Below are 27327 nucleotides of genomic sequence, written 5' to 3' on the forward strand. Positions count from 1 at the left end.
GCCCGCCCCCCTGGCCGCCCTGCCCCTGATCATACCCCCCACCCATGGCCCCCAATCGACCCCCAACCCCAATCATGGGCGGGGCCCACCAGCCAATCACCCTCGGCCCCTTCCCCCAGTCGGCCTGGCCCTGATCGGCCCGATTGGGGCAGGCCAGCTTGCCAACCTCACACCATCTCCTCCTGACAGGCCCAGCCCTGATCTGCCCCGATTGGGCCTGGGCTGGCTGGACCCCACCCATGCACAAATTCATGCACTGGGCCTCTAGTATATAATAAAGTTTTAAAACATATAAGCTTAGTAACCAGTTTTATTAGAAATTTTATCACAATTGGTCATAAAAACATAATTTTCACACATCAAAAAGATTTTTATTTCTAAATAACAAAATCTCTAAAAGATGCTTAAAAGGTGCCAGAGCTCTGCCTCCCTGAATTTTGCCTGAATTCTCACAGTTGTTTTTCACAACCTTTATGATGTGGGCGAGCATGTTAGACCATGCATTACAGGAAAATTTTTCATTTCATCATCATAACAGATATGTTAATAATTCTAACAGCTCTTGGCAATATAATGTTAAAAATAGGAATTAGGACTTTTAATGGTAGAGTTTTATGTTTGTTTAGAAGTTTCTTTCTCTTCATTTAGTGAGGGTTTTTGCTTCTGTGAAACTGAGCATTAAATTGATCTTTGAGTTTCCTCTCAGGGACTTCCTTTAACTGTGTCACCAACAGGTAATCAAGGGATTTAAAACCTTTACCTATATGAAGACTATAATATTAAAATAGATTTTCCATTTAGTAATTATGAAATGTACCAGATATATTACTCTACCTTTTTAATAGCTCCTCTGAGATATATTTTATATACCATGGAGCCCATCAATTTAAAGGAGGCTGTTTCAGTGGCATTCACAGGGCTGTACATCCATCCCACTGCCAGTTTTATAACATTTTATTCACCAAAAGAGAAACCCCACACTTCTTAGCCATCAGCCCTTCCCCTTAACACTATAATTTTGTAATTAGTTATTTTATAAGCTGCTTGTCTTTACATTAGTTGCTTTCATCCAAGTGTAAAGTTAAAGTGCTTCTTCCTGGGGCATAGGAAGGTCAGTCTTCAGAATATTCTGGACCTGGCCTGGCTCTTCAACTGTTAAACACAGTGTAAGGGAGATTAGTTCTTGGCAGTCCCCCTGCCACTTACGTTTCTTTAGAAGATCTGTGTACTCAGGTTTGAAGGACTGAACTCCACAATAACTTTACCAGAAAGCCTGTTTCTTAGAGCTAATGAAGAACTTATGTTTCCCAAGAAAAGCACCTGGCAGACCTAAATATTGGTATTAAATATTTTACAAAGCAAACTAGGCAGTTAAATAATTTTATGTATCATTATAGCCCTGATGTCAAATCCCCTCAAATTGTCTTACTTGGAAAATAACTGACAAATTCCCATCAGAAATCACTAAAAATATAGACTCATAAATACATATTGTGCAAGCAAGGGCAGCAGACTAAAAATTGGGTATGATAAAGGGATAATTTAGTACATGTCAAAGTCTTAATGTCTTTGAAAGCAAAGTAGAAAATTTATTACAACAGAAGGTAGATCAGCTGTGCTTGTTTATATGTGGATTACTATTAATCACTATTACCATTTCCTGAACCATTTATGAATTATATACATTATGACACAGCATACAATCAATTCAATTATGGCTGTGTAATTGAATATTTAAAGTATTCTTATTCCTTATTTTTAGGAAATATGAAGAATTTAGAGATATAGGAGCATCATGCTGTAACTTACTCTTAAATGGTTCATAAAAATGAATATGTAAATATGTGTGCATGTGTTTTATATACATATAAATATACATATGAAGAGAGAAAAGAGTATAAAAATAAACCAAATATAGTAAAATGTTAACATATTATGAAGGATGTCTCTTAACTTTTCTGTAAATCTGAAATTATATAAAAATGTTAATCCTTACCCAAGGATATGTTTTAATTGATTTTTAGAGAGAGAGGAAGGGTGAGAGAGGCGGGAGAGAGAGAAACATCAATTAATCAGTTGCCTCCTATATGCATCCTGACCAAGGATCGAATCTGCAAGCTAGGTAGGTACTCTGACCAGGAATCAAACCCATCACCTTTTGGTAGATGGGTTGATGCTCCAACCAAGTCATCTGGTCAGGGCTGAAAATTTGAAAGGAAAGAAAACTTATTTTGATAGACCATGAACAATAATAAACTATTATCAAGACTATTAGGTAGAAGATAGCTGTGGTAGAACCGTAGGTATATCTATAAATGAAACAGTGGACTGATAACATTAGATTTCTACAGCAAGGGGAACTATTACAATTCCCTAGTATTAGCTTTTTTCCAATGTTTGTGATAAACCTGACCAGATTTTAGTGAGAGGACCTGAGGAGGACTACAAGGGCCCATATGAGGTGTTTGTTTTTTTCCTGGAAAGGGATGATAAAGAACACATCACCGATTCAAATAAAGCATCATTCTCTTTTATAAAACTGAGGTCTTTTTCCATGGGTTAGATATATTAGAATAATTATATTACATGTTGTTTTACTGATTTTACTTTTAAATTATAGACTTGGGGAAAGCCAAACTCAAGATAGCTATCACTTCTTTTTGTCTTCCACATCATTCCTTTCTTCTCTAATCTCATGTCTATAAGAATGAGGCAAATCTTGATAATTAAAAATATATTTGTAAGAAAGAACAGATTGAGAGGTGATTCTTTTGCTGGAAGATTTTTTTTTCTAATATACTTACTGTAGATTTTCACTAAAATCAATAAGCTCACTGATACATTTTTTTAAACTTTTTTTTTATTTAAATAAGGAGAATTCTTTCATATGGAAAGAGTTAGTACAATCACATATTTGAAAGGAGAAACAATAGGTACTAGACTGGAGGGAGCTCACTGATACATTTAAAGTATAGTTTGATTTATGACCTCATTGCATTTCTCAGTACATGATCAGAGAGGACTATAAGATTTTAGGCTTGAAATTGTTTTGAGTTGGAATCTAGGCTTGATTGAAAAGAGTGCAGTGATGGGCTAGTGGTGTCTGTCATTAGTATACCCTATGGCATAATCTCGGGAACAGACTGCCTTTTGGAAATATCTGGGCTGAGTTCAATGATTCTCAGTCCAGGACAGTACCATTTCAAGGGGGGCTTTGCAAACTCATGGGAATATTTTTGTGTCACAACAACTGGAGATGATTTGGCATTTAGTAGGAGAGCCATGGCTACTCACCATCCTGCAGTGCAAGGCTTACAACAAAGATATTGCCCATTCAAAAGGCCATAGTCATCTGTGATCTACTCCAGAGCCAGCCTTCTGTGAGTCTGTGACGCTGATGCAGTGCACCTGTATGTCTGCTAAATGCTACCCCAAGACTTCGTATACCTGGCAGTGAATGGCTAACAGGGGACAGTGTTCACTGCTGGGTTGCCCAGCCTGTTTTGTTCAGAAAGCACAGAGATGGACAGTAAGATAACTTGGCTTACCTGCCCTGTCCCTCTCTTTCTTCTCACTGCCCCAGACTTCTTGGGCTTCAGTTTCTGTGATGAACTATATTCTGACCATCATTTAGCTTGCCCCCTTCTCACATTATCTTAGTCCTTATAGAATACTGAAACAGGGTGGTAATGGCAGTAGGAAAAGTATAGTTTTGTTGTGGGTGGAACATTTTCATAATTTCACAATTAGTAGATCTTTCCTTCTAGAACAGGGGTGGGCAAACTTTTTGACTCGAGGGCCACAATGGGTTCTTAAACTGGACCGGAGGGCCGGAACAAAAGCATGGATGGAGTGTTTGTGTGAACTAATATAAATTCAAAGTAAAGGAGCGGAGGGGAGAGCAAGAGAACCCTCCGCTCTTTCGGCTCCGCGGGCCGGATAGAACAGCCGAACGGGCCGGATCCGGCCCGCGGGCTGTAGTTTGCCCACAGCTGTTCTAGAATATGGAAAAAAATAATGTTAGGAAAGAGCTTGTTGTTTAGCTTTCTCACTGTACTGCTGAGGTTACTTTTTTTCTTTAGTTGCATATTTATAGAAAAAGATTAAAAATTTAATGACTTAAAAGTGACTTTCACAGTCTTAAATTAGGACAGAAATCATATGTCTTAACTTTTCCCATTGGAAGTTATATGCCACTCTATGTGTGTTATAGTAATACTAGTGGCCCGGTGCACAAAATTCATGCACTTGGTGGGGGAGGGGGGTCCCCAGCCTGGCCTGTGCCCTGTCACAGTGCAGGAGCCCCACAATCCATCACCCCAAAGAGGTAGGCCCAACTACCCATCCGGGGCTCCTCAGTGGATTGCCCCAAAGAGGTGGCCAGAGCCAGGGGCCCCACGCCTCCACATGAAGCCGTGGGACCCCCAGGCCTCATCGTGCGGAGGCCTCCACCAGGCCCCACCTCTGGGCTGGGCCACACGGAGGCCTGCGGACTTCTGGCGCAGGCATGCAGAGGCCTCTGCCGGGCCCTGTCCCCATCCCCAACGCTGCAAGTCCCTGCCCACCTGCGCCTGCTGTGCATGCAGCCTCCTGCTGATAGGTTGTTACACGTGAGGGCATCCCAACCATTTGCATATTACCCTTTCATTAGTATAGATAGATTTTATCCTTACCTTGTCATTTGCATTTTGACTGCTATAACAAAAATACCATAAACTGGGTGGCCTACAAACAGCAAAATTTTACTTGTCACTGTGCCAGAGGTTGGAAGACCAAATCAGGGTGCCAGCAAGGTCAGGTTCTGATGAGGACCTTCTTCTGGGTTGCAGACAGCTGCCCTTTGGTTGTATCCTTTATGGTGGAAGGAGAGAGAGAGCTCTGTGAGGCCTGTTCGGTGAGAGCACTAATTCTAATCATGAGGCCAGAGCCTAAGCTCTTCCAAAGGTTGCACCTCCAAATACCATCACTCTGGGGAGCAGGATTTCAACTTATGAATTGGGCGGTGGGGAGGGAGATATAAACTTTCAGACCATAACATACCTAGTTGAAGTAGGTTTGGGGGAAAAAAGGTAAGTGGCATGTGCATGTCATTATGCTACTCAGAACCCTATAACCATACTCTATTTCTCAGGTATGGTTTTGAGGCATAGGCATAAGGCATACCTTTGAGAGCACTTGGAATTTGGTTTCAATAGCTTCTTGAGCAGTCTTGTAAAAAATACAGCTCCATCCTCCACTTTGGGGATTTAAATAAATAATTGATATTCTTTGGCTTTTATCATCTCACTAGAGTTAATTTGTTAACTGAGGAGCCATTTTTAGCCAAGCTTCCCACAAAGGCAGCAAGCAGGGTGGATGCCCCATTATCATTATACTCTTGTCTTCTAAATAGGACCATAATTGACATAGCAGGGCAAGTACACCTCTACCTCTGGCTATTCTGGTTCCTGGGAAGGCCAAGTGAGAGAGACTTTTTTGAAGCCAACAATCTTAACAAAAGTCTACCTAACAAATTTTAAGGTGTCTAGCATTTAAAAATAAATTAAAAAAACAAGGCTTGTACCTCTGAACACAAAGGATAGTTAGTATAAAAGCCGTGTGTGTGTGCGCGTGCGTGCGTGTGTGTGTGTGTGTGTGTGTGTGTGTGTGTGGTTTTGACTCATTACTAAAAATGACCACTTTGGGAAAAAAAAACACACGTAGAAATTGAAGCAGTTGAAAATTAACTCAGCCTTTAAAAAGTTTGTAGGTCCTGGGGACTGTCAGTGACCCCTCTCTCTAACCCTTCCTGAGTTCTCCATAGGAACCACTCAGATGAGCCCTCATGAATTCCTGTGATTGAGGAGGAGGCCAGAAGAGAGACCTTTATTCTCCACAAAAATTGGGCTATTTCTCCAAAGAAACAATTATTTGGCATCTTAGTAATATCTTTGTAGTTAGTATCACATGAGATCCTTGCAACATCACAGCAGAACATTCATCGGGTCATCCAGTGTTGCTAGGAAAATTACAGTAATCACTTTGTCCATCATGCACCTAAATTATAGCAAGGAAACACATGTTAACATTTCCTCCCAGTGAAAGCCTGTGGGAGGTGCTGAGAGACTGTGTTCATGTACATGATATGTCGGTACCACTGGAAACACAATTAGGTAGTTACAGATATTTACAGGTTAAATGATAGGGTGAAATAGGAGTGATGTGTCTTGGCTGTTGTGGTTTGCTGATGGGTATGCGGAGTGGGGGTAGTATTAATCTCTACAATTGCAAATGTCAATGAAAAGCTAAAAATATTTCCTAACTCTAGTAACAACTAAAAATAGTTACTGAGATTTTTGTTTGCTAGGGAGATCTTCCTGGTTAGGCCTCCTCTGACTCCCCTGAATGAAATACACCTTGCTGTTGTCATTCTGTCCCTTACTCTTAAGGTTTTACTTCTTAGCCCATCCCTGTTGGTGTGTGTGTGTGTACACTCTCATTTGGTACCTGCCTGCCTCACTAGAAGACAACCTCCAGGAAAGCAGTAACTGTGTCAGTTTTGTCTGTCACTGTTACATGGGGAGCCAAGAGCAGAAATGGGAGTTCAATAAATATATGTTGCATGAAGGAGTAAAATGAATGGATGACTGGTAAATGCTGGACTACTTAATTCTTTTATTTTGTTTTAGTTGCAGAATTGAGAAACATCTTTGAACCAAAGAGGAAAGAATTTTTAAAAATGAAAAGGTAAGTGATATGTTGTATGTAATTTGCAAGTAGAAGAGCTTGGCAAAGCAGTGTTCAATTTTTCTTTAGAGTTTATTTGCATTTTTTATTTTTTTTTTGGGTGTTTTGCACAGAAAAGAAAGAATTGCCAGGCGCTTAGAAGGAATTGAAACGGACACGCAGCCCATCCTCTTGCAGAGTTGCACAGGGTTAGTGACTCACCGCCTACTAGAAGAAGACACACCCAGATACATGCGAGCCACAGACCCGGCCAGCCCCCACACCGGTGAGCATCCCTGGTGGCCATCATCAGGCAGGCTGCTCCAGCATAGCCTTTTTATCTAATGGGATTGGAAAGTGAGATACTCCACAAAAGTGAATTGTGTAGGTGTAGTTATATATTATTACAAATATTTGTTAAAAACGTCAACAACACACTTATGTCTGCTCTGTCCTCCTCACAGGACTGGTTGAGGGCAGCTCCTGTGTTGAGCATCTGCCCCCTAGTGGTTAGTGTGTGTCATAGTGACTGGTCATTCCACCTGTCTTTCTGCTGTTTGGTTGATTTGCATATTAGGGTTTTATTATATAGGACTAGAGGCCTGGTGCATGAAATTCGTGCACTGGGGGGTGTCCCTCAGCCCAGCCTGTACCGTCTCCAATCTGGGACCCTTCGGGGGATGTCCGACTGACTCTTTAGGCCTGATCCCGCCTGCCTGCCTGCCTGATTGCCCCTAACAGCTTTAGCCTGCCAGCCTGATCGCCCCATAACCACTCCCCTGCCAGCCTGATCGATGCCTAACTGCTCCCCTGCCAGCCCAATTGCCCCCAACTGCCCTCCCCTGCTGGTCCGATGGCCCCCACTGCCCTCCCCTGCTGGCCCGATGGCCCCCAATTGCCCTCCCCTGTCGGCCCAATCACCCCCCACTGCCCTCACCTGCCGGTCCAATCACCCCCAAATGCCCTCCCCTGCCAGCCTAATTGCCCCTAACTGCCCTCCCCTGCCAGCCTGATCGCCCCCTAACTGCTTCCTCCCCTGCACTGGCTTGATCTTGCCCCTAACTGCTTGCTCCCCTGACGGCCTGATCACCCTAACCACCTTTGCCTTGGCCCCCGCCACTGTGTCTTTGTCTGGAAGGAAGTCAGATGTCCAGAAGATGGCCAGTCGACCTGGTCTAATTAGAATATTACCCTTTCATTAGTATAGACTAAAGGCCCGATGCACAAAATTCGTGCAAGAGTAGGCCTTCCTTCCCCCAGCTTCCAGCACCGGCTTCCCTCTGGCACTGGGACCCAGGCTTCCCTCCAGCACCAGGGAACCGGGCTTCCCTCCGGCACCCAGGACCTGGACTTGCCTCCAGTCACTGGTAGTCACCTGGGACCGGGCTTCCCTCGCAACCCTGACTTTGTCCAGAAGGATGTCTGGTCTAATTTGCATATTGCGCTTTTATTATAATAGATTAACCTTTTATACACACGAGAGTTTATTTCTGGCTATAAACTTGGTACTCTATTTTTAATTCTTCGTATATGTAATTTTTAAATCTTAGTTCTCTAGTTTTCTTGCCATAAATGATCAGAAACTATAGAGATATGCAAACCAATAACATCATGCAGTGAGACCAACACCCCTTTCTGGGGGAGAAACCAGAAACCATCCTAATAAAAGCCTAGGTGGCCCTCACAGCCTTTGCCCTCACATCATCACAATATGGCCACCCCATGTCATCACAAGATGGCCGCCACAAGATGGCCAGCAGTGGAGGGCAGTTGGGGGCAACCAGGCTGGCAGGGGAGGGCAGTTGAAGGAAACCAGGCCGGCAGGGGAGGGCAGTTGGGGGGGACCATGCCAGCAGGGGAGGGCAGTTGGGGGCCATCAGGCTGGCAGGGGAGGGCAGTTGGGGGCGACTAGGCCAGCAGTGGAGGACAGTTGGGGGCAACCAGGCCGGCAAGGGAGGGCAGTTAGGGGTGAAATCAGGCTGACAAGGGAGCAGTTAGGCAGTGATCAGGCTGTCAGGCTGAGGCAGTTAGGGGTGATCAGGCAGGCAGGCAGGCAGGCAGGTGAGCGGTTAGGAGCCAGCGGTCCCAGATTATGAGAGGGATGTCCGACTAAACCATAAGTTGGACACCCCCCAAGAGGTCCCAGATTGGAGAGGGTGTAGGCAGGGCTGAGGGACACCCCTCCATGCACGAATTTCGTGCACTGGGCCTCTACTCTATAATAAAAGCCTAAACGACCATTGTGGCAGAACGACAAGAATGACCAATCGCTATGATGCTCACTGACCACCAGGGGGCAGATGCTCAATGCAGGAGCTGCCCCCCAGTGGTCAGTGTGCTCCCACGAGGGGAGGGCTGCTCAGCCAGAAGCTAGGCTCACGGCTGGCGAGCACAGCGGCAGTGGCGGCAGCCTCTCCCGCCCTGTGGCAGCGCTAAGGAGCAGTGAGCAGGCAGGCATCCCCTGGGGGTTCCGCACTGTGAGAGGGTGCAGGCCGGGCTGAGGAATCCCCCCCTTAGTGCATGAATTTCATGCACTGGACCTCTAGTGTATTATAAGACCATTTAAGCATCACGTGTTAGTGAGAAAAGGAAGAGTTATTCAATAAATTGTTCTTGGAAAAATGGTTGCTTGTGGGGTGGGGTAAGGAACATATTTCTCTTCTCACTTCACACTAAACATAAAAGTAAGTTCCAATTAATTACATGATTAATTTAAATAAAATAAAAAACATGAAAACATAGGTGAATACATAATTCAAGTTGAATTGAAAAGGACTTTCAAAACACAGAAACAGCTGTGGAAATCACAAATGACCAGGTCAATCGACTTGACTACATAATGATTAACATCTGTACTCCAAAGAAAATCTTACAAGTAAACTTCACAAGAAAGTTAAGCAAGTTTGAAATATTTATAAGATAAAGACTCATGTTCCTCCTATAAACATTGACACAAACCAATAAAAATGACACTATGAATTAATAGAATACAGAGCAATAAGCTTGACCAGGTATTTCAGAGAAGAAAAAGATAATACAAATAGCTAGTAAACAATAGAAAAATGTGTTTATTCTCTTTTTCTAGTAATCAAAGGAAATTTTAAAAATTAGCCCTCAATGTTTATAAGAGGAGAGCATATAGTGCAGATTCAAGTGTAAATTGATGTAGACTTTATATAAATTAACTTGACCATCTAGCATGTATATTAAAATGATGGTGCAGCCACTGTTGAAAACAGTATGGAGTTTCCTCAAAAAATTAAAAATCAAACTCCCATTTGACCCAGTAATCCCACTTCTAGGAATATATCCCAAGAAATCAGAAACACCAATCAGAAAGGATATATGCACCCCTATGTTCATAGCAGCACAATTCACCATAGCTAAGATTTGGAAACAGCCCAAGTGCCCATCAGTAGATGAGTGGATTAGAAAACTGTGGTACATCTACACAATAGAATACTACGCTGCTGTAAAAAAGAAGGAACTCTTACCATTTGCAACAGCATGGATGGACCTGGAGATCATTATGCTAAGCAAAATAAGCCCATCGGAGAAAGATAAATATCACATGATCTCACTCATTTGTGGAATATAATGAACAACATAAACTGATGAACAAAAATAGAGCCAGAGACACAGAAGCATTGAATAGACTGTCAAACCTCAGGGGGAAGGGAGGGAGGGAGTTTGGGGGTAAGAGATCAACCAAAGAACTTGTATGCATGCATGTGAGCATAACCAATGGACACAGACAGTAGAAGGGTGAGGGCATGTGCTGGGGGTGGGAGTACTGGGAAGTGGTCAATGGGGGAAAAAAGAGACATATATAATACTTTAAACAATAAAGAATTTCAATTAAAAAAAAGAGTGAAGGCAAAAAAAAAATGTTGTAACTCCTGATAAAGGAGTTTTACAAGTCTGTTGAGATAGTAATCAGGAAAATCAGACTGATTAAAAGACAGAAACAACTTAAATGCCCAGTAATAGAAAAAGGATTAAATTAATGATACATGCCTATTGTGTAGAATATTACAAAGCCTTAAAAGAATGATGTCTTCAAAATAAGAGTCCCAAGTATAGGAAAATGTTTTATCTAGAACATGAATATTATATAAAAATGATTCTATATAGAAAAAAAGAAATCAATTATATAAAAGACTAGAAGGACTAAATAGAAATGTTTGGTAAATTACTAATTTATTATTGACTAGAGGCCCGATGCACGAAGATTCGTGCAAGAATGGACCTTCCCTCCCCTGGCTGCCAGCAGCGCCTTCGCTCTGGCCCAGAGCCACCTTTCTGCCTTCCCACACTGCCCAGAGGCCCAGAGCCACTGGGGTGGTACGGAACGCCTGCGTCATCGCCATGGTGGCGATGCAAGCATCCCACCCTGCCCCCAGCCGCTTGGTGCCTGTGTATGCAAATTAACCCACCATCTTTGTTGGGTTGATTTGCGTACTCACTCCTGATTGGCTGGTGGGTATCGTGAAGGTACGGTCAATTAGCATGTTACTCTTTTATTAGGTAGATTATTATAAATTAGTGATTACTGGTGATTTGGGCTTTTACCTTCCTATGTTTTCATGGTAGACATTTTCTATGTCAAGCATGTGTGCTACAGTTGGAAAAATCCACTTCTATTTTAAAAAACCTGGTGAATATGGGCCCTTATTGTTATGCTTACTCTCAGATCCTATGAAACCACAATCCCTCACTTGTCAGATTACAGCAGTTCATATATCATCTTTTTCTAGAGGGCTCTGAACTCATCCTCTGGTCTCACATATGAAATATTAAACTCATAAATTAAAAAACAGTAAAAAAAAAAAAAGAAATAAAAAACAATATATTAGTAAGAGGATATAAGCCCTGGGCAAGGACTGAAGAGCTGTCAGGAATGAGGGACTGAGCTTTAGTTTAGCCCTTGCTTTACGTGACTTGCAGAGCCCATAGAACATTCCCAGCCTTTATGTATTTCACTGCAGATATCAAACCTCCAACATCCCAGGTAACCATTTAGCTGATACCACCTGTGTGAGAAACTGGTCCTTCACAGCCTGTGTGCTCAAGTGTGTATTATGTACATAACAGAGTATAGTAAATATATCTTTACTTAAATTTATATTTATTATTCATATGATCTTCTTGTAGGCCGATCAAATGAAGAGGAAGAAACTTCTGATTCTTCTTTAGAAAAGCAGACTCAACCTAAACACTGCACAGAAACCTCAGGTGTCCATGGTGACTCATCCTATAGTTCAGGTATGGACACCCAAGGTCTTGAGTCCAAAGCTGAAAGGATTGCAAGGTACAAAGCGGAGAGGAGACGGCAACTGGCAGAAAAATATGGGCTAGCTCTGGATTCTGAAGCAGACTCCGAATCTTTGTCTCGATATACCAAGTCCAGGAGGGAGCCAGATGCTGTTGAGAAAAGGGGAGGAAAAAGTGACAGGCCGGCTGAGTCAAGCAAAGATTTCGGTTCTCTGTACTCCAGCACTGAGATCCCAAGGCTCAAAACCTGTGTGGCTGAATCCCAGGACTATGCCCTCCATGCCAGGGATGGTGTTTCCAACACAGAAGTGCTGCTAAACATGGAAAACCAAAGACGAGGTCAAGAGCTGAATGCCACTGGGCAGCAGGCCCTGGACCTGCCCCCCACAGTTGAGAGTTCCTCATCCTTCCAGTTTTGCGGGCAAGACTGCTCCTTCAGTGAAGTGCCAAAGTCCCCAAAGCAAATGCACAGCATGCCCCTCTCTTCACCTGGGCAGCCAGCCTCCCCAAGCCACTCTGGTGACCAGCCACTCCCTGCTGAAGCTCGATCAAGGTAAGCATTCAGCCCTACTGACCACTTGTCTTCTCATGGCCTCAAAGGTCTTAGAGTCTGGGTATTCCTGGCATTATTTAGAATCTGGCCTCATATATATGATGTTTTAATTTTCACAATATCAAAACAGGTTCTACCAAAGCAGGAAGCCTTATTTTTTATTTATTTATTTATTTTAATAAACTGAACAAGTGCCATGGAAGCACTTTCATGGATGCCTTCTTTTTACTGGTTCTCAACTGCCTTTTAACGTTGTCTTTTTCTTTTATTTGTTTTTCTGTAATCATTCCCAAGACTTTTTGGTGATTGCTTTTGTTGTCATTTAAAATCCCAAAGCAGAAGGACCACCAGTAACTAGTGGGAGGGTTTCGGTTTAGGGTATGTGGTGTGACTACAGTATATAATGACTATAACTATAAGGTAGTTATGTGGTCATATCAACACACTAAGAATACAGTTGTTTGTAAGAATGCCTTATTAAAAAGGTCAGTCATTAAGAGAAATAACTGTAATAATATCAACCAAAGACAAGAACAGCTCTCATTTGGAACAATCAGAAAAGGCATAAAATCAGAAAGTCAAATACCAGAAGAGAGTATATGTTTCTAAATTTAAATTTCTAGATTAAATATTTAGATTTAAATTTAAAAAGTGTGGTGAGCATCTTTAAAATGTAATTACTTAAACATTCTACTTTAAGGTTTGAGATAATTGTCTAGGTCCATGGTCGGCAAACTGCGGCTCGCGAGCCACATGCGGCTCTTTGGCCCCTTGAGTGTGGCTCTTCCACAAAATACCATGGCCTGGGCGAGTCTATTTTGAAGAAGTGGCGTTAAAAGAAGTTTAAGTTTAAAAAATTTGGCTCTCAAAAGAAATTTCAGTGGTTGTACTGTTGATATTTGGCTCTGTTGACTAATGAGTTTGCTGACCACTGGTCTAGGTCAACTAGGTCTAAGTAAACTCAAAAGTGTACTTTTTAGCTCACCCAGGCATTAGCTTCACAGGTGAATTGAGGAGGGATGAGAACCTAAGGTCAAGCAAATTTACTCTGAAGAAAAAATAAAGTTGGAAAATAACTTCTATTTATTTCACATAAGGACAGAGCAGTAAATGTGATTGCTTTTAAGTAGTGGTAATACATCTAAAGCAGATCATTTTAATTCTTAAAGTTTATTGAGCCAAAGGTCTGTCTTTACTCACTTGATCATCCACACTGAAATATTTAGCGACATCAGCTTCTAAGATAGTTAAATACTATAGATCCTGAGATTGTATTTTGAGGACCTTTGTTCAGCCTTTGGACTTTACTTGACATTTAGGCACTGTGACCTGTTGTCTTATATTTTGAAAAGAAAGCCTGGTGTTTGGGAAATTTGCATTTCATAGTAGAAACAGTATTCTTGGCTTAATTAATTTCTATCAAAGAAAACTTTTTATATGCTCTGTGAGAAGGACAAAGAAACCTAACATTCCAATTTAGGAAGAAAGAGATTTACAATAACCTGGTTTTAAAAAAATAATGGGGAATCTAATTTCTGGTTGCCATATTATGAAATCTGTTTAAGCTGTTATCACAGTATATAGGTTAGTCATCTGGATCATCCTATCTAATAAAGAGGGAATATGCAAATTGACCATCATGCTGCCACAAAGATGGCAGCACCCACAGCAGAGGTGAGGTTTCCGTAACATAAGATGGCTGCACCCACAGCGGAGGCCGGATTCCCGTAACGAGCCTTAACGAGCCATCAGCAGGGACCTGAGGCTGCATGGAGCTAGGCCGGGGCAAGGGACCTGAGGCTGCGCCCCCCCACCCAGTGGGGCTTGACAGGGGACCTCAGGCCGCACCCCCCACCCCGGCACCAAGCCAGGGGACCTGATGCTGCACCCCCCACCCAGCAGGGCCTGACAGGGGACCTCAGGCCGCGCCCCCAACCCCGGCACCAGGCCAGGGGACTTAAGGTTGCACCCCCCGCCTGGCAGGGCCTGACAGGGGATCTCAGGCTGCGCCCCCCACCCGGCAGGGCTTGACAGGGGACCTCAAGGTACGCCCCCGCCATGGTGCTGGGCCGGGGGACCTCAGGCTGCTCTCCCCACCCTGGGCCCGGGGACCTCAGGCAGCGCCTCCCACACCGGCGCCAGGGGACCTGAGGCTGCGCCACCCTACCCTGCGGGGCTTGACGGGGGCCCTGAAGCTGTGTCCCCCACCCAGCAGGGCTTGATGGGAGAACTGAGGCTGCCCCCCCCCCCCCCCCCGCCTGGCGGGGATTGACAAGGGTGGGGCCAGCCAGGTCTGGATCTTGCCCAATGGGTGTGGGGCTGGCTGGGTCTGGGTCTCGCATGACTTTTAGGCACCGCATGTGGCCCGGGACTTGACTCTGGGTCCCGCGGCATGCCCCAGACTCTGACAGGAGGGAGGTTTTCATATACATTTTACTAATTTTCTTTCATCTCTAACACTTCTATTATAGAGAAAGGGCAAATAGCAATATTAAAATATTTCCTCTAATTAATCCTCTTTTAATGTGCATGAATTTCGTGCACCAGGCCACTAGTATGTAACAGATTCTTGGTGATATTTTGAATCAGTTGTAATAATAATTAAAACTTAGTTGAGTATTTCAGGTAAAAAGATAGGATAATTAATAGTTTTGTGTGAGTTAAAATCTTAATATTCAAAATATTATATAACTTAAAATCTTGAGTTATTTCTTTCTAAGTTATTACACGAGGAATATTACCTAGAAGTTTCCTAAGCCTAGTCTTAGCCTCACATTGCCTTACCATAAAGAAAGGCTTAAAAGAACTAAAAAATTGTAAAGGAGTTCTTGAGGAAGCACATGCTTTATTTTATTAAATCATTCAAGGTATAAATTCTATGACTTATAGGCAAAGAAACACAAATAATTTCATATATTGACAGAAACATCTGATCTATCTATCTTTACATTAAAAATAATGCAAAAGTGCCCTAGCTGATTTAGCTCAGTGGATAATGTCAGCCGCAGGCTGAAGGGTCCCAAGGCATGTGTGGAAGGCAACCAGTCGATATGTTTCTCTCTACATAGATGCTTCTCTCTCTGTGTCTCTCCCCCTCCCTTCCACTCTCTCTAAAAATCACTGGAAAAATATCCTCGGGTGAGGATTAACAAAAAAATTCTATTAATAGTATAATACTATTTTTAGTGTGACAAGTATGACATTAAAAATAATTAAGATTTATTTTGTAATGACACCAGTCGTTCATCTTGTAAAGATGGACTTCAAAAGGATTACCATTCTGCTAGATGTCCAGCACCAGGTAATTCAGTTGTCAGAAAGTCACTGTTGTCTGATTTCCATTTGTGGGAAAGAAAGACAAAAATACTTTGTGAACTAAAACACTAACCAAAGAAACCTCAGTTACCCAAGAGCCATGAGTGAAAATAAGATGTCATTCAATGTGGAAATAGGTAACAGAAAAGTTTAAGAAGATTAAGGAATGACAAAAAAAGTGTCTACAAATAACAAAACATTTTAATAGCATGTTTCATCGTAGGTTTGTTCTATCATTGAAATAGAATGTTTTTCTCACTGCTATACTGTATTGATCAGCTAGCTCTGTCAGGATTTTTGGCTATGATTTTATTTTGTGCTCACTAGCATGAGGCTGTTTTTGTTTCATTAATTAAATATGAATACATCACTCATGAATATACCACCACAAGACTACCCGCCATAGCCTGAAAATTCAAATATGAGCCAAATGTCAAATGCTCAGTTTTGTATGCTCACATATACTGACACTTGTACACACAGAATAATCATCAGCTCTTGTACTTCACTGTACTACTGTTTTTAAGCTTTATAGTATAGTATAAGCTCAATAACAGTCTTTAGGCAATATTTAGCTGAGTAATAAATTTATTTTAGAATTGTTTAATGTTCAGTTTATATGATAAAGAAGATATGTATTACCCTGTTTCCCCAAAAATAAGACAGTGTCTTATAAATTTTTGCTCCCAAAGATGTGCTAGGTCTTATTTTCAGGGGATGTATTATTTTTCCATGAAAAAGAATACGGTACACATTTATTGTTAAATGAAAATAAAGGAAATTTATTACCTGTATACGGTACGGTAGTACAGTAGTTGTCAACACAAACCAGACAAACTGTGAATCCTACAGTATCAAGAATTTACTCATTTATTCAATGACAATCATGTCATCATCTTCTGGAACATCATCATAACAATCCAATTCCTGAATTTCCTGGTGAATTTCTTGTGACTCCATTTCTTTCAGAATCAGTGGACCAAATCTCTCATGTTAAGCAATAGCACTGTCTTTAAATGAGTACTTCTTGTCAAGGTAGCCTGCTCGCAGTGCATTTGCAATGCAACTGTCAGTGATTTTCTCCCATGAATTCTTCACCCAAGTCACAACTTCTTGCAGTTTAGGTTTCACAAAGTTTCCACGCTGATTTCTCTCCATTCTATTTTCAATGTAGTCATTAATTTCCATGCGCAAATTGTCTTTGAATGGCTTGTTTATTGCAATATCAAGAGTCTGGAGATAGGCCGTCATTCCTGCGGGAATCATTATCTGATCTATTTTTCTTTCGTGAAGAAATGTCTTTATGTCTTTAGCGTGGTGAGTGCTGGCTGCATCCCAGACTAGCAGACCTCTTTGGCTCCCTCGCATAACAAGCGGCAGCATTAAATCGACCCACTTCCTTATAACTGCTTGTGTGGCCCAAGCTTTTTCAGTTTCAAGAATAAAAACGCCCAAAACACGTTCAATCTTTTCCTTCTTGCCCTTAGAAATGATTAAAGGTGGGATTTTAGTGCCATCCAGACGAATTGCCAAAATACAGGAAACACGTGCACTTTCGTAAGCAGTGGAGGGATGGACGCTAAGGAGGCACCCCGCTGTTCAATTGTTGTTTGAGATGATTGGCCCATAAACACTGCAGTTTCATCCATAGCAATCATGTTGGAAAGATTGTATTTAGAGAAGTCAGCATCATCAATAAAGGACTTGAATGCAAGTGCTTGCTTAATAACTTGAGTATCTTCCAACCTAAACAATGTTGTAGATCTTCTTAAAGACAGTTCACTTCGCTGAAGGAAATTATCCAGCCAGTGTTGTGATGCTTTGAAGTCTTCGGGGGCTATGTCAAACTGTGGTGCCATTGCAAGGGCAAATTCTTGAATCTGAGCCCTTTTCACAACCAAAGCCTTTGCTCTCCTGTCAACAACCCATTCACAGATCAGGTCTTCCAGCTCGGAAAATAATGGTTGCCGACCTGATCCACACTTGCGCTTTTTAGCATTTCCCTTGTCCACTTGTTCAATGAGGTTACCATACTCTGCTTGCCATTTCGGACCAATCGGATACTCAACATCTTCTCTTTGCAGAAAGCAGTAAGATTTTGGCCCCAAGAGTCTTCCACGATTCCTTTCTTGTACTCCACGGAGTAGCTTTTTCTTTTTGCACTCATTTCTAGGGGTAAAAAAAAGGAATTGGGGTATCAAGGTGGGGGGAGGGGGATCACTCAAAATGACAGGAAAAATCAGAGGGGTGAATCAAAATGACACAGGAGAATCAGAGGGGGGATTACCATTTTAGTAACCCCTTTTGATCCTCCTGTGTCATTTTGATTGTCCCCTCTGACCCTCCTGTGTCATTTTGATTGCCCCCTCTGATCCTCCTGTGTCATTTTAAGTGATCCCCCTCCCCCCACCCCTGTGCCACTGAACACCTTCACCAGACATCCCCCCTACCCCTTTATCAGACATTTACCCCCTGGGGCCTGCCTGGGGACTGTCACTGGGCTTGCTGGGGCCTGGATCTGGGCTGGAGCAGGGTCTGCCACTGACTGAGAACCTTCAGTCATCATGAAGGCGGCCGCGAGCATCAGGTAGTGTCACCAGAGACAGACCAGCACTCACCACCTTCGCCAAGTCCCATCCGCTCTAATCCTCCTGTTCTTCTACATGCATCTGCGAAAGTCTCCTCTCTCCCGCCCCGCGCTCACCCGCTCACTCCGACCTCCGCTCTGCCTCCACACAGCAGTGACGTCAGGACTCCGCGTAATGTCACTGGTTGCTAGATGCCAGTCAGGGCGGCCCTAGCGACCAGTTTACGGTAAATTAATTTTCATTCTGAGACAGAGCCTGGGGGCCTTATTTTCTGGGGATGCCTTATATTTCACTCAGAAGGAAACCTGTAAGTGGGACTTATTTTCGGAGGATGTTTTATTTTCGGGAAAACACTGGTATGTATATACAGGATGGTGCAAAAGTAGGTTTACAGTAGTTTGTATGGAAAATAATACAGTAATTAATAAACAATAATACAAGAATAAACTGTTTTGCATACTCATAACTGTAAATCTACTCTTGCCCAACCCTGTATGGGTGTAGGTTACAGGGTCTTTAGTTTAGAAATCCTGTTGGTTGCCTGGGAATCAGGTGAACACATTTTTCTGAAACAAGTTAGGAACACACATAGTAATGGAATGGACTATAAGACACCTCCCAGCCCCCACTTCCCAATCCTGCCAAGCCTGGTAAACTTGGAATTGAGAAACTGTGTTTTCTGGACAAGGTAGTGTTATTAATATGAACCATTCTTTGTTAATTCATTCAGCCTCCTGTGGATTTTAGAATAAAATTTAAAGTCATTTGGGGCCATGGATTATTCAAATTTTTAAAAACCTGAGCTGATACTGTTAGAAATCCTGAATCAAAGTTCCTATTGAATTTGCTACTTTGTGTATCTCTTGATATTAAAAAATAAATAGCCCTGGTGGATGTAGCTTAGTTGGTTGGAATCCCATGCACCGAAGGGTTGCAGGTTTGATCCTGGTCAGGATGTATGCGGGAGGCAACTGATGGATGCTTCTTACATCAATATTTCTCTCTCTCCCTGTCCCTTATTCTCTCTCTCTAAAGTTAATAAAAACATAAACTTAGGTGAGGAAGATAGATAGATAGATAGATAGATAGATAGATAGATAGATGATAGATAGATAGATGATAGATAGATAGAATTTTAAAATGTACCATATTGGTTACTTCTGAGTGGAAACACTTTACCCAAACCCACAGTTGCTGTTTTCCTGAGTATCAACTGTGACTCCCTGTTCCCAGTGAACTATGCGACTGGCAAAGGAAAGAATGACATCTAATTTTCTGGTGGTGATCTACTCTAGAAAACCCTCATTCATTTTTTTATTGTTGCTCTGCTACAATCTTCATCACTCCTTTTCTCACTGAATAAACTGTAATATTAGTGACCAGAAAATGATTCTAGTGGTTCCATGCAGTGATGATGCTGAAATTTGACCCAAGACAGCTGCCACTGATAAAAGATGGTTTGGACAGGGCTCCCTGTAACAGCAGAGAGCTGTGGAGGGCTCAGGATAGGCCAGGGCAGCCTCCACAATGAACCTTTTCTGTAACACTGTGACATGCAGACTGGGCCATCTAAGAAGGAAAGAGGCTTATGCTGCCTTCTTATAGTTTATTTCTGATTGCATTTGTCTCCATTGAGAGGTGTGCCTCTAAGAATGATCCCCAGGTTCTCAAGCTCATTTTTTTAGTTAATTGTCTGCTTATCTACACTGATAGAAATGTCCACATGAGACTGATGCTGAGGGAGATAACTCCTCTTGACCTTCAGCATTACTGTCTCTGCCTGTCTCTCCAGTGGCAGGAAGGCTGTGGAACACGCGCTCCATGTCACAGCAGAACGTCCTGAAAAACAGACTTCTGAGTATCCACTCCCCAAAGAAGAGAGTTCGAGGTTCCTTCCAGTGTTGGGATGGCATCCTTTTCACCTTTCAGTCCCTGTACAACATCTGCTGTCCTCGCCCTGCTCTCCGAGTTTGGATATTAACATATGCTGAACTCACTCCCATTTTCTTTTCATTTTATTCTCTTCTCACTGGCAAGCATCAATTTCTGTTCATTGACTTCAATATGAATATGTCACCCAAAATACTTGCTACTATGTCCTGCAAATTCAAATGTCTGCTAAATTTTAAATGCAGAAATTTGCCTATGTGCATGATCCCTTGAACATTCATATGCCTGTGTGTATGCCCAAAGCAACCATTAGCACTTCTTCCAAACAAGTAACTTCAGCAAATAAACTGTTCATTTTAATGAAATGCTGAAAGTTAATAGCCATTTTTCTTAAGCTGACTAATGTTTTATAATGAGAAACTGTTACATAATTAGAGCTGGAAACTATTTTTATTGTGCTAGACTTGACCTCACTTTGTGATCAGGAAGCACTGTTGTACTCTGTTTACTCTTAGGGGTTATAGGATGTTATGGCATAACATTATATATTGAGGGACAGAAACCAAGAGCAGCTCCTATCCTCTATGACAGTTATATTTCTTGGTAATATAATTCTCTGCCAGCCAGTTACCACATCATAAAAAGGTTCTATTACAACCTAGTTCACTATCTCATGGTTCTCTTATCCACAGTAACCTTGTAGTCCTCTCCCAGGGAAGGTAGCCTCTGCCCTGTGGGAAGTTGGTTTCCCCAAGACCCCACAAAATAGATACTTGATGTTAAATAATTTTAAAGTCTTAGAAACAGAAGTAACTCTGGAGATTATTTAATTTAAAGATCTAGTTTAGCCCTAACAGATTTGACTCAGTGGATAGAACGTCAGCCTGCGGACTGAAGGGTCCCAGGTTCGATTCTGGTCAAGGGCATTTACCTTGGTTGCGGGCACCTCCCCAGTAGTGGGTGTGCAGGAGGCAGCTGATCCATGTTTCTCTCTCATCGATGTTTCTAACTCTCTATCCCTCGCCCTTCCTCTCTGTAAAAAATTAATAAAATATATTAAAAAATAAATAAAAATAAAGATCTAGTTTATACATGAAGAAACTAAAGATAAAAGCACTTAAATAACTGGATTAAAACCACATAGCTACTTTGACAAAACTGAGCCCATTAGCCATCACCCATTTACTCATTCAAGTTCTCTGAATCCATCAGTTACACTCTGCTCTTGTTGTTTATGGAAGTTCATAGTGGAAAAGAGAGTTTGCTGTTTTTGCCCTTTGAATGTTAGAGATTATAAGAAAGAAGATCAGGGGTATTATAGGAAAGTCTTGTCCTCATAAGCAAAAGGAAAACTTGTAGTCTAGGAGGTTTCCAAATCGGCAGGCATCTGTCCATCTGTCCATACCTCATAGGTGTTGACTTAAGTCTTCATTTCTGCTCTAAGATAGTTTTGAAGAAAATTATATTGAGCCATTGAGCCTTCTGTGTTCCAGTCACTGTACTTCTAGCTGGGAATATCTTCTTTTTTTTTTTTAAGTGTGGAAAATAGCTCTGCCGGTGTGGCTCAGCAGTTGAGCATTGACCCAGGAACCAAGAGATCAATTCCTGGTTAGAGCACATGCCAGGGTTGCTGGCTCCATCCCTGTAGGGCGTATGCAGGAGGCAGCTGATCAGTGATGTTTCCCTCTCATTGATGTTTCTACCTTTCTATCCCTCTCTCTTCCTCTCTCTCTCTCAAAATCTATAAAAATATATTTTTAAAAATGCATGGGAAATGACCATAGCACAATGGGGTAATTAAGGTTCTAGAAGACAAGGTTGGATAACATGAGAAAACAAAAATGGTGTATTACTTCTTCTTTCTTGGAAAAGTGATCATAATTGAACCAAATCCTTAAGAACATGGTGAGTTTGTAGGACTGGACAGAGGCTGCCCCAGACAGGAAGGTACAGATGTCCGTTGTCGACCTAGAAGGAAGGGGAAAGATGAGGCTGAGAGCCAGGTGGGGACCAATCCTAGAGTGCCTCAGATGCCACATCAAGACAATTGGCCTTTGCCTTGTGGATAATGGGAAGTGCCTGAAGGATTTTAGAGCAAGGATGATTGATTATGCATTTTAGAAAGATCACTCTGGAGGAGTGTGGAGGGTTGATCTGAAGGAGAATTGATTCCAGTTATTGAGGCTATTGTGCTTGCAGTTACCTAGACATGAGATAAAGAAGTCTCTGGTTCCAAGTTAAGCTTTGCCACGAACTTGGTCCTATTTGGCATTTCATTAAATAATCTGGAAGATATTGATGTTAGGGTGATCAGATTTCTGGAAGAGGAGTTGTAAATAAGTTTGGTGACATAAAGAGAGAGAGATGAGGGAGGGAAGGAACAGGAAGAGAGATGGGAGGAAGGGCCAGAGAGAGAGGAGAGGGAACAGGAGCATGGAGGTAAGGGATCACATATACATGGAATAATGGTTGGAAAATATCAAGATGCAATTTCATAAAGTTCTGTATTTAGAGGCGGGGGACGGGGGTGGGGATTAGTGTACAAGGTCAGAATTGGGAAACCTGATTTAACAGTAGTTTATGGGAAACAGTCTTAGGAGTTTTAGTTGACAGCAAGGTCTTTATGTGACGACCAACATGGCTACTCCAATCTTGGGTACATCAATAGCACAAGTGGTCCTGGCCCACCTGTTGTCTGCAGTGTCAGGTGACATCTGGGTCTCTCATTCTAATTGAGTTGTTGAAGAATAAAAACATGTCCAGAGAGGCTACCTTCCCATCTACCCTGCATTCTTGACCTTTCCAAGTTTTTATAACCCTCTCTCTGTATTAGTAGAATCTGGAATCATTTTTGGAGTCTCTTACACCTTCTCTAGTACTTAGACTCTCAAACCAGTCTGTCTTCTCACTGTCTTTTTCCCAGCACAGTTATAAAGCTGAAGGTTGGTTTGGCATAGGGAGTCCTAATGTTATCAGTCTGGCTCCTCATTGATGATGACACTGCCAAAAGGGAAAAGAAGAGAGAGATCATGAACCAAATTAGGTGTCTCATAAATGCAGCTTCCCCCACACCTCGAGTCTTGGGAAGAAGGACATTCAAATGCTCAACATCCTACAAGGCTGACATACGCAGGAAGGGATTTTAACAAGTTTGTCAGGATTCACTCAAACCATGAATAGAACCATGAATTTGATATTATGCCAAATTGATTGGTAAGGATGGTCTCAATGACAGCATTACTTTAGTAGAAGCCTTACCAGAACATAGATACCTTGTCTTAGTCGTTTTCTTGTGTTCTTCCCTGCTGTTGCCCAGCGTCTAGCACATACCAGGTGGTTCAATAAGTGATTTTTGAATGAATGTTCTCCTGCTTTCTGTTTTCTTAGTGTAACCAAACTATAGCAGTGCTTCTTGAACCATTTATTAGCCCACAATCTATAGAGACTTGCACCTGAATGTAAATCGTGGGTCATTTCATTCATCCACAGAGTCATTCTATAAAAGAAAAGTCAGCTGGCTAGCAATGTTCACTTTCTCTGGCACAAGTCTTTTATCTAACCATGGATCAGTGGCGCCGGTCAGCAGAACACCCTCGAGTAGCACTTGTTTATGCTATGAGGCTTTTTCCACTTTGAGGTTAGAATTCTTATATTATACTCTTGAGTCAGTGTGCTCATAAATGTTAAGCTGTGAGTGGGAATCACAATAAGTGAGCAAAAACACTATTGGCTGTTTTTGAGACTGGATTACATTTTTTCTAGGAGGGGCCATTAGAATTCAAGCAGGAGACATGGAAATCCAAATTCAACTGGGAATCACAAATTTGATCCATTTCGGAAGGCCCACCACAGCCCTTCCTCAGACCCCAGTGCTTTCTCGGACAATTCTGTGTGTATGCACGTTCCTCCTGACATCACCCTTTACTGGCTGAGATTGTAGCATTTCAGCATTCAACACTGAGGTTAGCTGAGATGGAAGAAATTGCTTATCTCATATGTTTCTCCTGCATCTGCCCTAAGAAGTCTCTAAATTTCTACCTTTTATTACTCAAAAAGTCCTTAATCTGTAATTCAACAGTGATATATTTTTAATTGGGGTATAATATACATCAAAATTCACATAGTTTAAGGGTGATGCAGGTTGATGAGTTTGGGGAAAAGTAAAGCCTTTTACCCCAGTCAAAATAGAAAAGGTTTCATCAGCCCTGTGCCTCTGTCCACCAACATTGATCCATATATATATATATATATATATAGATTTCAGAGAGGAATGGAGAGGGAGAGAGAGAGTATCAATGATGAGAGAGTCATTGATTGGCTGCTTCCTGCACGCCCCTTACTGGGGATCGAGTAGCAACCCAGGTATGTGTCCTGAACAGGAATCCAACGGTGACCTCCTGGTTTATGGGTGGACACTCAATCACTAAGCCATGCCAGCCAGGCTGATTCTTAACTCTACTTAGCTGCCGTAGTCTGGTCATATTATATATTCAACTCATTATATAAAACTAATCCTTCCTACTCTTTGTGTTTTAACCAAGCCTTAATTGTGAAAAGTAGTTAAGCACAACATTGAAGAATACTGAAAAAAAAAAAAAAAATAGCATCCATGCAAGATTTAAAGAAATAAAAATAAAAGAACCCAAGACATTGTTCCACTATTCAGAAGTGATCTCCTTTTTTTTAAATAAAACTAACCTGCTCTAATACAGTTTCTCCAAAACAATGCCAGAAATTAATTTTGTATTTTTATGCAATGATGTGGTTTTTAATCTGAGGTTGGGCATCCCTCAGGCACCTGCAGTATTATGATCAAGCTGTGCTCCACAGTAGAGAACTTGGCCCCAAACTTCCAGTATGTTGGGTAGTTTGGGGGTGAGCTAGCCAGAACAGCTCTGTACTCTGTTTCACCATTTTGGGGAGCCAAGGCATGCGTTTAACCAGCTTCCCAGATGAAGAATTTAGCTTCCTTACCAATGTAAACACTGAAAAGACCCACTCTGGGCTCTCCTCATTTCTTAACTCAGGTTTCCCCGTCTCTTTAGGCTTCGGAGGAAAAAATTGGAAGAAAAGAAAGAAAAAGATCAAAAACAGATTTTGTGGAATTGACTGTGTGTGGTCCACATTTTTTAAACATTTATTTATTTATTTTGTTTTTAAAGGATAAACAAAGGTATTTGAATTAAAAATCCCATTAGCTGCACTAGACATCTGTGTCAAAGTAAATCCCTGAGCTGTGACTCTTATCAGGAGCACTGTGAAGGACGCTGAGTTAGAGATTTTAGAAGGCTTAGGTTTTAATATTATTTTTATTAAGGTGTAATTTATGTACAGTAAATTCACCCTTTTTAAGTACAAGTCTGTGAATTTTGACAAATATAGAAAGTTATGTAACTATCACTACAACCAAGATATAGAACGACTCTATTAGCCCCCAAATTCCCTCATGTGCCTTTGTAATTGACCACCACCCAGGCCCTAACAATCAGCAATCCATTTTTCATGCTACAGTTTTAGATTTTTAATATGAAGATCAAATTCTTTGAGTATTTTTTAATATTTCAAGAAAAATGATTTTAAATATAATGTTACATGCAATAAACAATATTTCAAGAAAAAAAGGTTTTAAATATAATGATATTACCAAAACTGTACTAACATAGTATAATATCATAAAAGTTGTAGGAATTATTAAAAATCAGGAAATAACAGGATTACTTCTATTATATTCTAAAATACTTGTTTTCTCTGGCTCTTTTTTGTTCGTCACTTAATGTTGTTCATTATATTCCACAAATGAGTGAGATCATGAGATATTTATCTTTCTTTCTTGACTGCCTATTTCGCTTAGCATAATGCTCTCCAGGTCCATCCATGCTATTGCAAATGGTAAGAATTCCTTCTTTTTTTACTGCAGCATAGTATTCCATTGTTTGGATGTACTATTAGTTTTTAATCCACTTATCTGCTGATGGGCACTTAGGGTGTTTTCAAATTTTAGCTATGGTAAATTGTGCTGCTAGGAACATAGGGGTGCATATGTCCTTTCTGATTGGTGTTTCTGATTTCTTGGGATATATTTCTAGAAGTAGGATTACTGGGTCAAGTTGGAGTTTGATTTTTAATTTTTTGAGGAAACTCCATACTGTTCTCCACAGCGACTGTACCAGTCTGTATTCCCACCAGCAGTGCACAAGGGTTCCTTTTTTTCTGCATCCTCTCCAGCATGTGTCATTTGTTGATTTGTTGATGATAGCCATTCTGACAGGTGTGACATGATACCGCATTGTCATTTTGATTTGCATCTCTTGGATGATTAGTGACTTTGAGCATGTTTTCATATGTCTCTTGGCCTTCCTTATGTCCTCTTTCAAAAAGTGTCTATGTAGGTCCTTTGCCCATTTTTTGATTAGATTGTTTATCTTCCTTTTGTTAAGTAGTATGAGTTCCCTATAAATTTTGGAGATTAAACCTTTATCAGAGATAACGTTGGCAAATATTTTCTCCCATGCAGTGGGCTTTCTTGTTGTTTTGTTGATGGTTTCTTTTGCTGTGCAGAAGCTTTTTATTTTGATGTAGTCCCATTTGTTTATTTTCTCCTTAGTTTCCATTGCCCTAGGACCGTGGTTGGCAAACTACGGCTCGCGAGCCACATGCGGCTCTTTGGCCCCTTGAGTGTGGCTCTTCCACAAAATACCACAGCCTGGGCGAGTCTATTTTGAAGAAAGGGTGTTAGAAGAAGTTTAAGTTTAAAAAATTTGGCTCTCAAAAGAAATTTCAATCGTTGTACTGTTGATATTTGGCTCTGTTGACTAATGAGTTTGCCGACCACTATCCTAGGAGATATATTGGTAAAGATATTGCTACAGACATATGTTTGCTATTTTGCTGCCTATGGATTCTTCTAAGATTTTTATGGTTTCCCATCTTATGTTTAAGCCCTTTATCCATTTTGAGTTTATTTTTGTGTATGGTATAAGTTGGTGGTCTAGTTTCATTTTT

At 41.5% G+C, this 27327-nt stretch overlaps 1 protein-coding gene across 1 annotated transcript in view; it reads left to right on the forward strand.

Annotated features, from left to right (window-relative positions):
• SVIL (supervillin) overlaps positions 1–27327 on the forward strand; it is a 182320-nt gene that overhangs the window by 61340 nt on the left and 93653 nt on the right. Inside the window, exons 7-9 of the mRNA XM_080678887.1 lie at positions 6669–6726; positions 6840–6991; positions 11860–12532. Coding sequence (XP_080535013.1) covers positions 6669–6726; positions 6840–6991; positions 11860–12532 — 883 coding nt within the window. The remainder of the gene's footprint in view (positions 1–6668; positions 6727–6839; positions 6992–11859; positions 12533–27327) is intronic.

The sequence above is a fragment of the Plecotus auritus genome (assembly GCF_963455305.1).
Source record: "Plecotus auritus genome assembly, chromosome: 1".
NCBI classification, from domain to species: domain Eukaryota; kingdom Metazoa; phylum Chordata; class Mammalia; order Chiroptera; family Vespertilionidae; genus Plecotus; species Plecotus auritus.